The sequence below is a fragment of the Ictalurus furcatus genome, chromosome 20 (assembly GCF_023375685.1).
Source record: "Ictalurus furcatus strain D&B chromosome 20, Billie_1.0, whole genome shotgun sequence".
Lineage (NCBI taxonomy): Eukaryota > Metazoa > Chordata > Actinopteri > Siluriformes > Ictaluridae > Ictalurus > Ictalurus furcatus.
In genome coordinates this window covers 16,241,455-16,256,048 of record NC_071274.1, presented here as the reverse complement: position 1 = coordinate 16,256,048, position 14,594 = coordinate 16,241,455, and the positions used below count along the sequence as shown (strand labels likewise).

Genomic DNA, 14,594 nt, shown 5'->3' with positions numbered 1-14,594 from the left:
AAGCTAATGAGTTTTGTGTAATGCACCCCTAACTCTAGCTACCTCACTGAGAGCCAAATCTAATTGTCTCTTGTTATACTTTAATAAACAGACCTGCTTATTACTGTTTAGTTCGTCTTGAGCTTTTACCATAGGATTGCATCTTATGTTAGATGATCCAAATTACTCTTATTATATTACAGGAGAAGTTTGGAAAGAGCTTGTAATGGGTTGCCTATAAGGGGAGTTCTGCTGTGTTTAATTTAATCACATGGCAATCTCAACTCAAGGCACTTTGCTGACTGGACAAAAAGTGAAGTAATGATCTTAGGCTATTATACTAATAAGAACAATTCAATTATACAAAAGTATAGACAATAAATGTAATATATTCTGTACAAGGCCTGCAGCAAAATTAAGGGAAAGGGCTAGTGATAGTACGAGTATTAATGATACCGCTACTACTGATGATGTTACTATTACTAAATCTGTTAAAACTACTACTGATATTTTTTATTGCTAATACTGATGCAGTTATGGGGTTATTACCATTTCTAGTAAGAATATGATTTACTACAACATGTGGTAAGAATAAGACATTTTTAATTTTACTTCTGCTGATTCTATTACTACTAATACCATTACTCGCACCACTACTGGTGATAGAGCTACTACCAATACTACTACAACTACTGATGCTGCCACCTGCCACTAGTACATATACTATATCCCCTGCCACAACAACTAACAATACTTATATTCATGTTACTATAACTATATATACTGCATTTATATCATGTAACCATACTGAATTGGTTTCTCCCTTCAGTCTCCTCATCAAGTAGAGAATTGCATGTTCAATTGATTGACATGGCCAGTCTAAAACCTTCTACCTTCCCCCTGATAAAGTCCATTGTTCAGTTGCCAGTGTTTTTTTGGATCTTTGTCTTGCTGCATGATAAAGTTCCTAAATTTGAATGAATTTCTCTGTAAATTGGCAGACAAAATGTTCCTGTAAACTTCTGAATTTCTTCTGTTACCACCATCATGAGTTACATCATGAATAAAGATCAGTGAGTATGTTCCAGAAGCAGACATGCAAGTCCAAGCCATGACACCACGTTTCACACATGAGCTTGTATGTTTTGGATCATGAGTGGATCCTTTCTTTTGCCACACTTTGGCCTTTCCATCACTTTGGTAGAGGTAAATCTTGGCTCCAGAACTTTTGTGGCTCATTTCTGTATTTCTTTGCGAATTCCAGTCTGGCTTGTGAATTGTGATACCTTCACCCCTGCCCTGTTGAGGTTGTTGGTTATGTCACTGAATGTTGTTTTTGGGTTTTTCTTCACAGCTATCACAATGTTTCACAATGTCATCAGCACTTGTTGATTTCCTTGGCCGACCAATCTGGTGTCTGTTGCTCAGTACATCAGTGGTTTCTTTCTTTGTCAGGACATTCCAAATTGTTGTATTGGCTATACCCAATGTTTGTGCAATGCCTCTGATTTTCCCTCTTTTCTCAGCTTCAAAATGGCTTGCCATAGACAGCTCTCTGATCTTCATGTTGGCTTATCCTTTTTAACAACAAATGCACTCTTTACAGGTTAAACTGAAGGCTAAAACCAAGAGTAGATGTTCAGAGCTATTTATTGTTTCAACAATCAATCTAACATGACACACCTGGGTAACAAGAAACACCTGCCAGTCACGTTCCAATATTTTGGCCAGCCTACAAATTGGGTGGTTTGATATAAAATGTACTATGTTCTATGTTGTTTAACACATACACTACATATAAAAACCATGAAAAAAAATATCTAAATTCACTTTCATCTTTTGATCTCAAAACCAAATGTTTTCAGTCTACAACAAAAAGTTGTAGGAAACGTCCTGTCGGGGTAGCTGACTGTAGTAACATCAATCTGACATAGAATTTCACCTTAATAAATTGGAATATTAATTAGAAACTAAAGAGTCAACATCATTAAGAGAGAATGGTCATAACTGAGTGTTGTTTATAGAATTCTTGAATACCGATCATGTGTGTAACACTATGCTGCTCAGAGAACACAGCAGATTCAGGTTAAAAACGCACATGAGATATTATTTATTAGTGCTCATGCCGTTTGGCCCAGTCACTGTGCAGTAATGTAAAATTTAAATAAATAAAAGTCCCGGGTTGATCCCGCTGCCTCAGCATTTATTAAGAAAGAAAACATAAATAAGGCTTTACAAGCACTACCAAAGCAATCGAGCTGTCATGTAATGGGGTTGGAGACAGATGCAAGTGCAGTTAAAGCTTTTATTGAAGAGAGGCTGGGCTGGGACATGTTCTCTGTACATAGTAAAATCCCTAGTATTAAATTAACACCCAGAGTGTTCATTTGAGTCCAGTGGACTTATATAAACACTGTAGGGTGTAAATTCAACACTCTGGGTGTTAAATCAACACTGGCGATTTTGCTGTGTAGTTCTTAGGCAGGAACCAGGCTTGGGAAGCTGTGTCATTTGCCTCAGGCGTCAGCAGAGCTTGGTGGCCTGTGTCGTCAGCCTCAGGCATGAGTAGAGCTTGGTGGGTCGTGTTGTCTGCCTCAGACATGAGCAGAGCTTAGTTGGCTGTCTCGTCGGCCTCTGACTGGAACATGGCTTGGTGGGCCATCTCGTCTGCCTCAGACGTGAACAGGACTTGGTAGGCCGTCTTGTTGGCCTTGGACAGAAACATGGCTTAGGAGGCTGGCCTTTTTGTCCTATGACGACGAGTTCCACCAATTTTCCTCAACTTGAACTTTTTATTTATTTATTTATTTAATTAAATTTTTTATGACACAAATCTTGGTAGGCAACAAATTTTGTGACAGCACCACTTACTGGTCAAATGTTACAATAAAATGCCAAAAATGCTTCCATCTAAGACATTTTTGTCCAATCTTCAACAAATTTGGCTCACATAATGAAAAAAAAAAAACCCCATAAATACTCTAGATGTTTTTAAATTCCATGAAAAAAAAATGTTTCATGTCAGAGCAGTAGCAATCGTGACCACAGGTCAATGTAGCAACAGACAACACCACAGGTCACAGCAGCTGCTGCAGCAGCAATGCTTCCCATTTGTTCATCTAGACCTTTCCTCCTACAGTCAAATAATTCCACCACTGTCCATGGTCAAAACATACACATCGGGAGTGAAACTACAAATCACGCTTGAATCCCTTTGCCTAAGTTGCTGGCTCTGCTTTCCTGTGATTGCAACAATAGTAGCACATCTGTGAATGTGTGATTCACAGAGTCTGGGTGCTTGGAGCCCAAAAATGCTGCATGCAGCTTTTATTACTATTATTATTATTATTATTATTATTAAAAAATAAAGAGATATCCAGACCTAGATTTCACAATAGTGAAAACAGACATTTAAGTATAATAAAATAAATTATCACAGTGACTATTAGTAGTAAACTTTTAAATATACTTTTGAGATTAATAGATTGAATATGATTGAGTAATGAATTCCAGATGACCAGTAAAAAGTGGGGACACCAATGTAAAAAGTGAGCTCAGTCCTAAAGATTTAACAGGAATATTGGGTTTAGGATGTGCAAAGACTTAAGGAAGATGTTACATATCTAGGGGTGTTTCTGAAAAGAATGTTATGAATGTAATTTATTTGCAGCTGTTTTACTCTGAGCTTCACTGGCAGCATACTAACCAGCTTTAACTCTTGTACCTTCTGTGGGCCATTAGGGGGCATTTATCAGGTACTGAACAGTTTTGTTCTGGGTAGCCTGGAGACAATCCTTATTTCTCTTGGTAAGGCTGGAGTACCCTGAGGCACTGGCATAGTCAAAATAACTGAAATGCTGATGTGAGCGCTTTCTTCATATCCATAACTTGATTTTGGTGTTAATAACAATTAAAAAAGAAGAAGAAGAAGAAGAAGAACTATTTTTTTTTGTCATGATTCAAAATTCAGTAACCTATTTCTAGTTTCAGATTTTGTGCTCGAAGGCTGACATGATGTACGTCCTTGGTTCTATCGCCATCTACCGGCGACATGTTGCTACTTCAGTAGCGTTTTAAAGTGAACCGAAAAATTCGATTAAGAAACTACAGCCTCGTTGTAAACAAACAGAATAAACAGCAGCTGGAGAAACGTATGGGAGCCTTTTAAATCAATTTATTAAGACCAGCATATCACCACATTTCAATCTCTTTAATTAATGTGAATTTAAAAAGAAAATCCGACTGGACATGAATTATATAACAGCTCCAATTAACAGCGTCGGTTCTACTCGGCTTTAACTTCGGCTTCACTCGGTTCTAACTTCAGCTTCACTCGGCTTTAACTTCGGCTTCACTCGGCTTTAACTTCGGCATCACTCGGCCTTAATTTCGGCATCACTCGGCTTTAACGTCGGCTTCACTCGGCTTTAACTTCGGCTTCACTCCGTTCTAATTTCGGCTTCACTCGGCTTTAACTTCGGCTTCACTCCGTTCTAATTTCGGCTTCACTCGGCCTTAACTTCGGCTTCACTCGGCTTTAACTTCGGCTTCACTCGGCTTTAACTTCGGCTTCACTCCGTTCTAATTTCGGCTTCACTCGGCTCTGGCTTCGGCTCGACCTGAACGCGCAATGCATTGTGGATGTTCATGCGCAGTATTTGCATTGAGGGTAGTGCGAACTTGAAAGGCGGCAGCTGTGAGGGTTTAAAACACACCATGGCACCTGTCACCAGTATTTTCCTCTGGCTGCTATTTGTTTTGAATGTTTCTGAGCAGACTCCGAAAGTAATCGCTGTCGGGGAAATATCCAATTCTTGCTATAAACCAGTCAAGTTCAACAGACCTACGTTTGTACGGTAAGTAAATGTTTAGAGGAAAGAAACGTTTAAATCACTATAACTGTAACGTTTACATGTTATATAGCGCTGTAATTTATTCCTTAAATAAGTGAAAATGATCACATTAAGAACGCCATGCTGCCAAGTAAACTGGAATTTCTGAAAAGTGCACAGCTTTGTGAATGTTATAGTGTTATAATGATTTTTATACCGTTCAATAGCATTTGAAGGGAATGACTTACAGTCATATAACCAAATGTAAAGTGTTCATGTAGGTGTCAGCTATAACGCACATCCCTTTATTTTATTTTTATATTTAACCCTACAATGCATGAACCAAAAAACCTATACGAATGCATAAAGGGGGGTCAGAATGACCCATATTGGAATTAATCGTTTTCTTCACACACACAAAATGTCCTATTAATGAAATAATTAAAAGTACTGACAATACACAGATGTTTTAATATTTCAAAGATGTATGTTTATTTGTTTTCTGCATTTTATGTCTGTCAGCTGGCCAGCAGATAACTGCCTTGTCGACTCGACTGACCTTTTTGACAACTGTATAGGGAACTGCGGAGAGATAGAGAGAATTGATTACTGAGCAATTTGATAAGTTTATTATTATCTTTTTTCAGATTGATTGTCACCACTGCAGGTGGTTCCATGTTGCATGCCTTTCCATGTCAGAGAAGCAGTTCAAAAAGTTGACTGGAAATGCTGTAAATAATGTTGAATGTCTGTGGCTCCCATCCACAATCTGTCGAAACATGTACATAAATAAATTAAACTGTACACAGTTCCCTATGTACAGTTTTCAAAAAATTGTGCTCATTTTCCAAAAATGTTAGTTTGTGTAGGTTTTTTTGGTTCGTGCATTGTAGGGTTAAATAACAAAAATCTGAAAGGTGTGCGACACCTAGATGAACACTGTACAGTTGGTTTCATGACTGTACGTCTTTCCCTTCAAATGCTATTGAGCTTTAAATAATGGTATATTTTGTGTATGAACCCATTCAGTAATGAAATACATGGCAATATTTACATATGATTTAATAGTTTATTTTAATAAATATAAAAAGTCTAAAAGATGTGCGTTATAGGAGACACCTAGATGAACACTTTACAGTTGGTTATATGACTGTAAGTCATTTCCTTCAAATGCTATTGAAGGTAGAAACGTGTATAACAATGTTGTGTGTAACTATAGAGACGGTCCCTTAGTTTAGCATTTCTGCGAATATCGAACTTCTAACATCAAGCCTTCTTTGTGCCAGTAAATTCGTGATAATGATTTGTCAGATGTTGCTGTGTCATTTTATATAACAGCATCTTAGATACTAGTGCTAGCTATAAGGCAAATCACAGGCTCCTTCTCATGTTATCATTTCTATAGTAACAACATACATTGCATATAGTATGGCAGACTCTCAGCGTAAACTGTTTAAAAACATTTGGCATCGCTGCTATGATGAAATTTTCTGTGAGGAGACATTTTATTTAGCACAGAAAAGAGAAATGCTGATAAAGCCAGATTCACACTGTACAATTTTGGCCACGATTTGTTTGTCTGAGACAAATTTTGAGAATCCTAAAAGATTCCTATAATCCTAGGCCAAAATCTGTAGTCTTTGATCGCTAGTTTAACGTGTTCCACGACAGCCGATTAACTTCCTTGCGATCAAATTTTTCCTCCGATTAAATTCTGGCAGTGTCAGAAGATTTGAGGCACAGTCCTGTAGAGTGGCTTCTCCTACTCCGTACGAGTCTTCTTGCGTGCGTCCGTTTTTCGCGTCTTGACTGTCGTACAGTTTGACATTAATGACAGAGATCCTACAGTGTGACATGGCTTACAGTGGGGATCGTGTTCGTACAGTCTGACAAGAAACAGTCGCAAAGGACTATTAAAAATCTCACAGTGTGCACCCGGCTTAAAGGAGCAACTGTTTATAGCTGTTATAACGTACTGATAACAGAAACTATCTTCTTTTGTGGACATTCTACAACATATACCTTTAAACAAAAAAAGTATGTGTTGTTCAATTAATAAAAGTAATCACTGGTGAATTGCTGTGGTATAAGAGGAATAAAACACTTTGGTACGTATACACTTTGGAAAATAATCAAATTTGGGGTATCACACTAGTCCATTGTTGATTATTTTCCTATAACAGCACTCATGTTTGTGTTTAAATTCTTACATGTGTTCAATGAGTCTTTATTTATTATTACGACTTTTAAAATAGATGACAGAAGTAATCCATGCAGATAATTTTACAGGGTACTTTGCATTAAAACGCATTACTTTTTTCATGTTTTCTTTAGAACATATGCTAGACCTCATGAGTACTTGAACATCACTGACCTCCCTGCTTCCTGGGATTGGCGTAACATTGATGGGATAAATTATGTGAGTGTGACACGTAATCAGCATATCCCTCAGTACTGTGGCTCCTGCTGGGCCATGGGCTCCACCAGCGCCCTGGCAGGTATACAACCTGGACTATGATATATAATTGATTTACCCACCTCTTCTGTGAACACCTAACCAACCCATAAAAAATAAATAAATAAATAAAAACCTTACTCTTGCACTTACACCTCTACTCTGCGCACTTTGCTTCTTCTGGAACTCAATTAATGGATCTTGTATGGTAGCACTAGTATTGTTCTCTGCTTGATATATCGCTTTGCTTGTATTTTCTCATTTGTAAGTCGCTTTGGATAAAAGCGTCTGTTAAATGAATAAATGTAAATGTAAATGATATAGGCTGAATCCCAAATGATCACCCACTGGACACAAAGTGCATCTCCTAACCTTTTCGTTCCTACCCTGTGTAGCGCTTATGTTGATAATTAGCACAGGCTAAATCCCAAATGGAAAGAATAGTTGTACCTATAGTGTGCAGAAGCCATTATATCATACATTATGCAGTATGCATGGAGAAGGAATGAAATACATCATATAGCAACTTAACATGCTAGCAATACTAACAGCTCCTATTGACCAGACAGCATTATGGAAAAAATGTGGTTATTGCTGTCCTGTGCAAAAAGGACTCATATTACATATTCTGTATTACATAACTTATACCACAGCGCTGTGGAATTTGATTGGTCAGAAGGTGTAGATTAATTTTCTGTAACAGCAGCTGTGACAGTAGCTTTGGGTGTAATCCAAAAGAAATGAGGATGAGCTACATAATCTAAGACAAAAAATCAAACAGTTGTTATTTAACACAGCAAAACATATCCTTAATAATCCTTAATCCTTAATATTATAATGTTTTCTATAAGAAAACGTTTTTTAACATTTATGAAAGGAGTCTCGGGTGTCATCACAAAAAATTCTGCAAAAAAAACAACAAACCTCTTCTTGTTTCTCCTCATTAGATCGTATAAACATCAAACGGAAAGGGGCGTGGCCATCAGCTTACCTGTCCGTCCAGAACGTAATTGACTGTGGAGGGGCAGGGTCTTGTTTTGGAGGTGATCACCTGGGGGTGTACGCTTACGCACATGACAAGGGCATTCCAGATGAAACCTGCAACAATTATCAGGCCAGAAATCAAAGTAAGTACAAAGTCCATGTACTGTATATACACCTGTATAATTGTAATACTCACATGTGTTTTATATAAACATAAAGTTTTTAGTGAAAAAGTATCAAATTCATGAATTTATTCCATTTAAATGTAATGTGTACACATCTGTAATAAGTCAGTAATGACAGCAGTTATGACATCAGCCTAATTTCATTAGGGATTTATAGTAGCTCATGTCTTACAATAGTGCGCTGAACAAGAATCATGTTGTAACAGTGTGAGGTTGGCATCAGTTTCTCCTTCTCCTTTTCTCCTTCTCCTTTTCTCCTTTGTCTATGTAGAGTGTGATCTGTTTAACCAGTGTGGCACCTGCTCATTCTTCGGGTTCTGTTCTGTTGTGAAGAACTACACTTTGTGGAAAGTAGGAGACTATGGTGAGGTTTCAGGACGAGACCAAATGAAAGCTGAGATCTACAAAAATGGCCCAATAAGGCAAGTTTCCTACTTCAGATACAGTGTCAGTGAACACTCTCGTCAGTGAGTTTGTGCGATCTGAATATGAACCTGTTCCCTCGCCTCCATCCCTCTCTGCATGGCAGCTGTGGAATCATGGCAACTAAAGGTCTTGAGGCATATGAGGGAGGCGTGTTTGCAGAGTTTCACATCATCTCACTCATGAACCACATCATATCTGTAGCTGGCTGGGGAGTCACTGATGATGGAACAGAGTACTGGATAGTCAGGAACTCCTGGGGCGAGTTTTGGGTGAGCTACATGTTCATCTTTTCAGTCAGAAACGTAAGACATAGTATATGATCTGGGCCATGAATATTAAAAATGTATATAAATAAATAAAAACCCTTATTTTTACATACCCACTAATCCCTTGCTCTGGATCCGCTCTAACCTAGTCCAGCAAAGCATCAAAAGCTTAACACTCAGAAAAGCAAATTGCATGCTTGTAACTCACCCTAGTTTATCTATCACAAGACAGTGCAATGAAAAATCTTAATGTTTTTTTAAGATGAGCTGAATATATTAGTTGTGATAGCAGTAGCAGAAGTGATTTGTACTTTTGTCCACAGGGTGAAGCAGGCTGGGCCCGGATAGTCACCAGCGCGTATAAAAAGGGTAAAGGGCACTGGTACAATCTTGCCATTGAGAAAGCATGTGCATATGGAGACCCCATAGTGACCTAAAGGAAGAGGAACTGTTCAGAGCAGCTCTATCCACATGTCAAGAGTGTAATCCAACTGAGAGCAACACTTACTATAGACCTTATTAAAGTGTTATGAATGGGATTGTGTTAGTAATGAAATTCATTTTTCGATGTAAAATCCATTAACACTTGCTGTCATAGAATTGCAGGGTTTAGAGAGCATTATCACAATACTGTTTATTCTCTATGGTTTATTATTGCCTACTAATGGTAAATTATTTGCTTTTTAAAAAGAAAACCATGTGTTTTGTTTAGTTTTATTTAACGTGTATTTTACACTTGCATATTTTCCTTAAACACTTTTGATTTATAATCTGATGTCTTGGTTGCTGTTTAAAAAAAAATTAAGCAAAAGACAATTAAATAGAGTAACAGAACTACTACAAACGTTGTACAGTGCCTTGTATAAGTATTCACCTCCTTGAACTTTTCTGCATTCTGTAGCATTACAACATGGAAGTGAAGTGGATTTGACTGGGATTATATGTCATGAATCTTCACAAAATAGCCCATAATATTAAAGTGGTGGGGCAAATCAATAGTATTTATTATTTACGACAATGTTTAAAAACATTTTTGTAAATAGTTTTGCACACTATATTGGTTTTCACTCCACGTCACGCTGCTATTTTTGGGGGTAGATTAATGACATTAAATGTGTTTGTAGGTTGTAACACTGCAAAATGTAGAAAAGTTCTGTATTATTTTAATAATTGCAGTGGATTGGATTTTATGAGTGTGATCACAATATTTATTCATTTTTAATGGTTTATTATTGTTTTCTTATAGTATTGTTGTTTTTCTTTTAATGAAAAATAAAAATTGCACTTTCTTTAACTTTTTTTAAATGTATTTTATAAATTTTCTCAAACACAAAGTTATTATTCTGGTGGCTTTGTTGTTTTTATATTTATAAAATCCTAGTCTATAAGCAACACAGCTACTACAAAGAACATATTAATATTAACACAACATATTCATATTAACAATGTATTTCATATTAACACAACGTATTTCATATCAGCACAGCATATTCATATTAACAACATGTTTCATTTTAACACAGCGTATTTCATATTAACAACATATTTCATTTTAACACAACATTTTTTTTTTAACCCAGAGAATTAAATATAAAGTTGGGGAATCTATTCCATACATTATCTTTATTTTTTATATATGCAATTATATCCATTTTATCTTAAAAACGTTATTGAGGTCTGTCTTTTTGTAAATATTGGTGTTTTTTCCTCCAGATAAGATCACTTTTTGGAACATCCATTGACATTAAAGTATATACTGACCTTAAAGTCCCTTCTGCAATTCAACCCCCTGAATAGAATCCCTCACAACAACACAAATATGCAAAACAGGTGTTGTCTCAAGCACACTTGATGCAACCAATCAAGGGCTTCATTAGTTGCACCAGGTGTGCTTGAGCTGGAACACATGAATTACCTGAACTGGCTGTGGATAGAAAATGTGTGAAATACCTGTATGAGGCAGAAAAAGGAAGCTATTAACGGCTGCAAGCAGATTTCTGAGAAGGCAGGTTGTGAAAAACCCTCAAGTGATTGCAAAAGACCTGCAACAAGACTTGGTGGCAACAGGCACTGAGGTTTCAGTGAACACAGTAAGGAGTGTACTAAACGCAGAAGGATTCCATGCCAGAACTCCAAGACGTACACCACTACTGACCCAAAAGTCGTCTGAAAATCATATAAATAACCTACAAAAATTTTGGGATTCTGTTCTGTGGAGCGATGAAACAAAACCAGAACTTTTTGGCACGATGGATCAGCGGTATGTCTAGAGAAATAATAATGAAGTAAGAACACCCTGTCCACAGTCAAGCACGGTGGTGGCTCAGTGATGCTCTGGGGCTGCTTTGCATCCTCTGGCACTGGAAACCTGCAGCGTGTGGAAGGCAAGATGGATTTATTGAAGTATCAGGAAATCCTAGGAGAAAACGTCATGCTGTCTGTGAGGAAGCTGGAGCTTGTGCGTCATTGGACCTTCCAACAGGACAATGATCCCAAGCATACCTCAAATTCCACCAAGGCTTGTTTGCAGAAGAAGTTCTGGAAGATTCTACAGGGCCATCACAGTCACCTGACTTGAACCCCATAGAAAATTTCTGGTGGGATTTGAAGAAGGCGGTTGCAGCGCACAAACACAACAATATTGCTGAACTGGAGGCCATTTTTCTTGAGGAACGGGCTAAGATTCCTCAGGAACGCTACCACAAGCTGGTGTCTGGCTCTGCATCTCGTTTGCAGCAAGTCATAACAGCAGAAGGGTGCTCTACTAAGTACTGAAGATGCTTGCCATGAAGGGGTTGAATAATTTTGAAACTGGAGAAATCATTATAAGTTGCATTTTCAGTTGAATTTGGGGAAACCACTTGAAGCATTCGTTGTGTTGAACTATTTCAATTGCTTTTGTTTGATTTGTTCATTGCAAACAGCTGTAAATGTTGACAATAAACCTGATTTGCAATGGCGTTGAATAATTTTGATTTCAACTGTAGGCCTAATTTAGTGACTCCTTTATTTATTATTCATTATTAACCTTCATGTAACCGTTATTATCAAACTGCCTAATACTACACAAAATTTTATGTTAATACTGTAGGCTTACATCTAGCATACTGCATATGGTACTGTACTATTTCAGCGTACGAAACATACCATTTTTTTTTACAATAATATGTAGTTTGGAGCAAGTTTGTTTCACTTTACATTACGAAAAATGCTATTTTGTTGAATTTACAGTAATAATTAAATGCTTACATTAGATGTATAGTATAGACATACAGTATATGTCCAGGCAGAACTACTGTATCTACTAGCAAGCCGTGTTTATTCAAATAAAACATGACTGCCCCCTACTGGTCTTGTATTTCTGTGCCCGCAGCAAGCACGTGATTCCTAAGATCCCTTTTCTTTTGAGCGCATTTTTAATGGCCACATCTCTGTATACAAGACACTAACACACTTGTGATGTTATTGTTTAAAAAAAAAAAAAAACATGTACAGACAGGCTGTTTTTGTAATTTGGCTTTCAAATGTTTATTGACAAAGTATAAACCGTAAATATCCTGCACATTACTGTGCAGCTTTCAATCAGTGCAACACTCTGCAGTGTCAACATTGCTTTAAATAACAGTTACAAATATTCAAATGTGTTTTCAACATTAACAGTGCAGGAATCTTAAAACAATCCACACATCCGCCTCCCCTTGCATTTAACTCCCCTGGGGCTCGACCCCCCTTGCGCTCAGTTCCTGCACTCAGTTGTTCTCCAAGAGTGAGGTAGTTCTCAGCATCCATTCTCTTCTCTCTTCCGCCACCTATCTCGCCCTTTTGTGCAGCAGCAGCAGCTCTGTTGCTGAGACTGTTATAAAAGCATAATAGCACCCATCAGTTTACCCGTCATTCTCCACACTAGGTCTGGTTCTCTCTTTGTTTGTGTGCTTAGAGCATCACTGTATATGGCTTACAGAAGCAGAACCTTACCAGTTATATTGCTGTTGTCTTTGCCACTGTGGGGGAGAGCTGATCAATACAACGCTCCTGGTAGTGGGACACTGTGTTACCACTTCATAATTTTGTTGGAATGTTTTGGCACACACACACACACACACACACACACACACACACACACTCACACAAAAGTATTGAGGAGATTCTGGCTGCCCCTGGTGACTCTGGGTGTTTGTTCTTCTTTCCATTTTTTACTTCTGTAGAAGTCTGTAGAAAATAATGAGAGAGAGAGAGAGAGAGAGAGAGATGTCTTCAGTTAAATATCATAAATATTAACTTATACTGCATTAAATTTTAGAATAGTTTTCTTTAATTACTTGCATTTAATATTATTAGCATATCAATGTGTTATTGCAGATCTCAGTACTGGTGTAGTACAGTCCACATGCACTGGACATCATTATTTTACACTCACTCAGCTCACTTTATTTAGGTTTATTCTGTTGTTCCTCACTAACCTGGCCTCAGAACCAGTGATGTACAAGGATCTGCTCAAGGGTTGGTTGTCTTTTAGGGTCTCGTTGCAGGCACCACCTTATCAGACTGTAGGCAGCTGTGTGTGCAATAATGTAATTGGTTAAAAATGAAAATGGGTAACCTTCTGAAATTTCTCTTCATATTTAGATTTTCTGTCAGTTCGTTTTAATTAAAAATAATTATATAATCCTAGTTATTTTGCTATGGAAGTTTTTTCGGCTTTGTGTACAGGTTTGAATGTAAATCATCTGCATTTTCTCACATTCAGACAGATCATCAGGGAAGTCCAGGTGGCCATCAACAATTTCTTGCTCTCCACAAAAAAGCTCTTCTTGACACAGCAGTTGGTACAGGAATATGCCAAGACCCCAGACGGTGGCAGGTTCCGCCTTGTAATCTCTTTCAGTGATCCCATTCAGGTGGCTGGAAAGTCCAGGTGCCTGAATGAGACAGAGAAAGAGTATCATCATTAAGATGGAACGTGTTGCATGCATCAATTTCAAAATAAACGTTTACCTTCAAAAAACTATGCAGTTGATCAAATACCCTGTCTTTATATGTTTTTTTTTTTTGTTTAAATACAAGTCAAAGTACATTTACAAATCACTTCTCTTTGTTTTTATTAGCATTTTCCATACTGTCCCAACTTTTTCGGAATTGGGGTTGTAAATATATGTTGCAATAAACAATTTTATATAATTATTAGAATATAAATATAAAAATAAAACAAAAATTATTATAATTATAGCCATCATTTATTTTAATTCTATTCTACAAAGTTTTCCAGCTATGTGTACAGGTTTGAATGTAAAGTGTCTGTATTTTCTCACCTTCAGAGAGCTCATCAGTGAAGTATAGGTCACCATCAACAATCTCTTGCGCTTCAAAAAACGTCTCTTCTCTATGTAACAGGCTGTACAGGAGAACGCCCAGACCCCAGACGGTGGCAGGTTCCGCCTTGTAATTGTTTTCAATGATCCATTCAGGT

At 37.4% G+C, this 14,594-nt stretch overlaps 1 protein-coding gene across 1 annotated transcript; it reads left to right on the top strand.

Annotated features, from left to right (window-relative positions):
* Positions 1 to 4,080: 4,080 nt before the first annotated feature.
* Positions 4,081 to 10,902, top strand: LOC128624477 (cathepsin Z). The gene is made up of 6 exons (XM_053652160.1): positions 4,081 to 4,835; positions 7,146 to 7,309; positions 8,214 to 8,393; positions 8,707 to 8,857; positions 8,965 to 9,130; positions 9,451 to 10,902. Exons 1-6 carry the CDS (start codon positions 4,621 to 4,623, stop codon positions 9,562 to 9,564), a joined length of 990 nt encoding a protein of 329 aa, XP_053508135.1. The 5' UTR covers positions 4,081 to 4,620; the 3' UTR covers positions 9,565 to 10,902.
* The last annotated feature ends 3,692 nt before the right edge of the window (positions 10,903 to 14,594 follow it).

Excerpts from the sequence above, each read along its gene's own strand:
- LOC128624477 (XM_053652160.1), top strand. The coding sequence starts at position 4,621 with ATGTTCATGCGCAGTATTTGCATTGAGGGTAGTGCGAACTTGAAAGGC. Across the intron at positions 8,858-8,964 it reads TACAAAAATGGCCCAATAAG|CTGTGGAATCATGGCAACTA; the intron begins GCAAGTTTCCTA and ends TCTGCATGGCAG. Across the intron at positions 9,131-9,450 it reads ACTCCTGGGGCGAGTTTTGG|GGTGAAGCAGGCTGGGCCCG; the intron begins GTGAGCTACATG and ends TTTTGTCCACAG.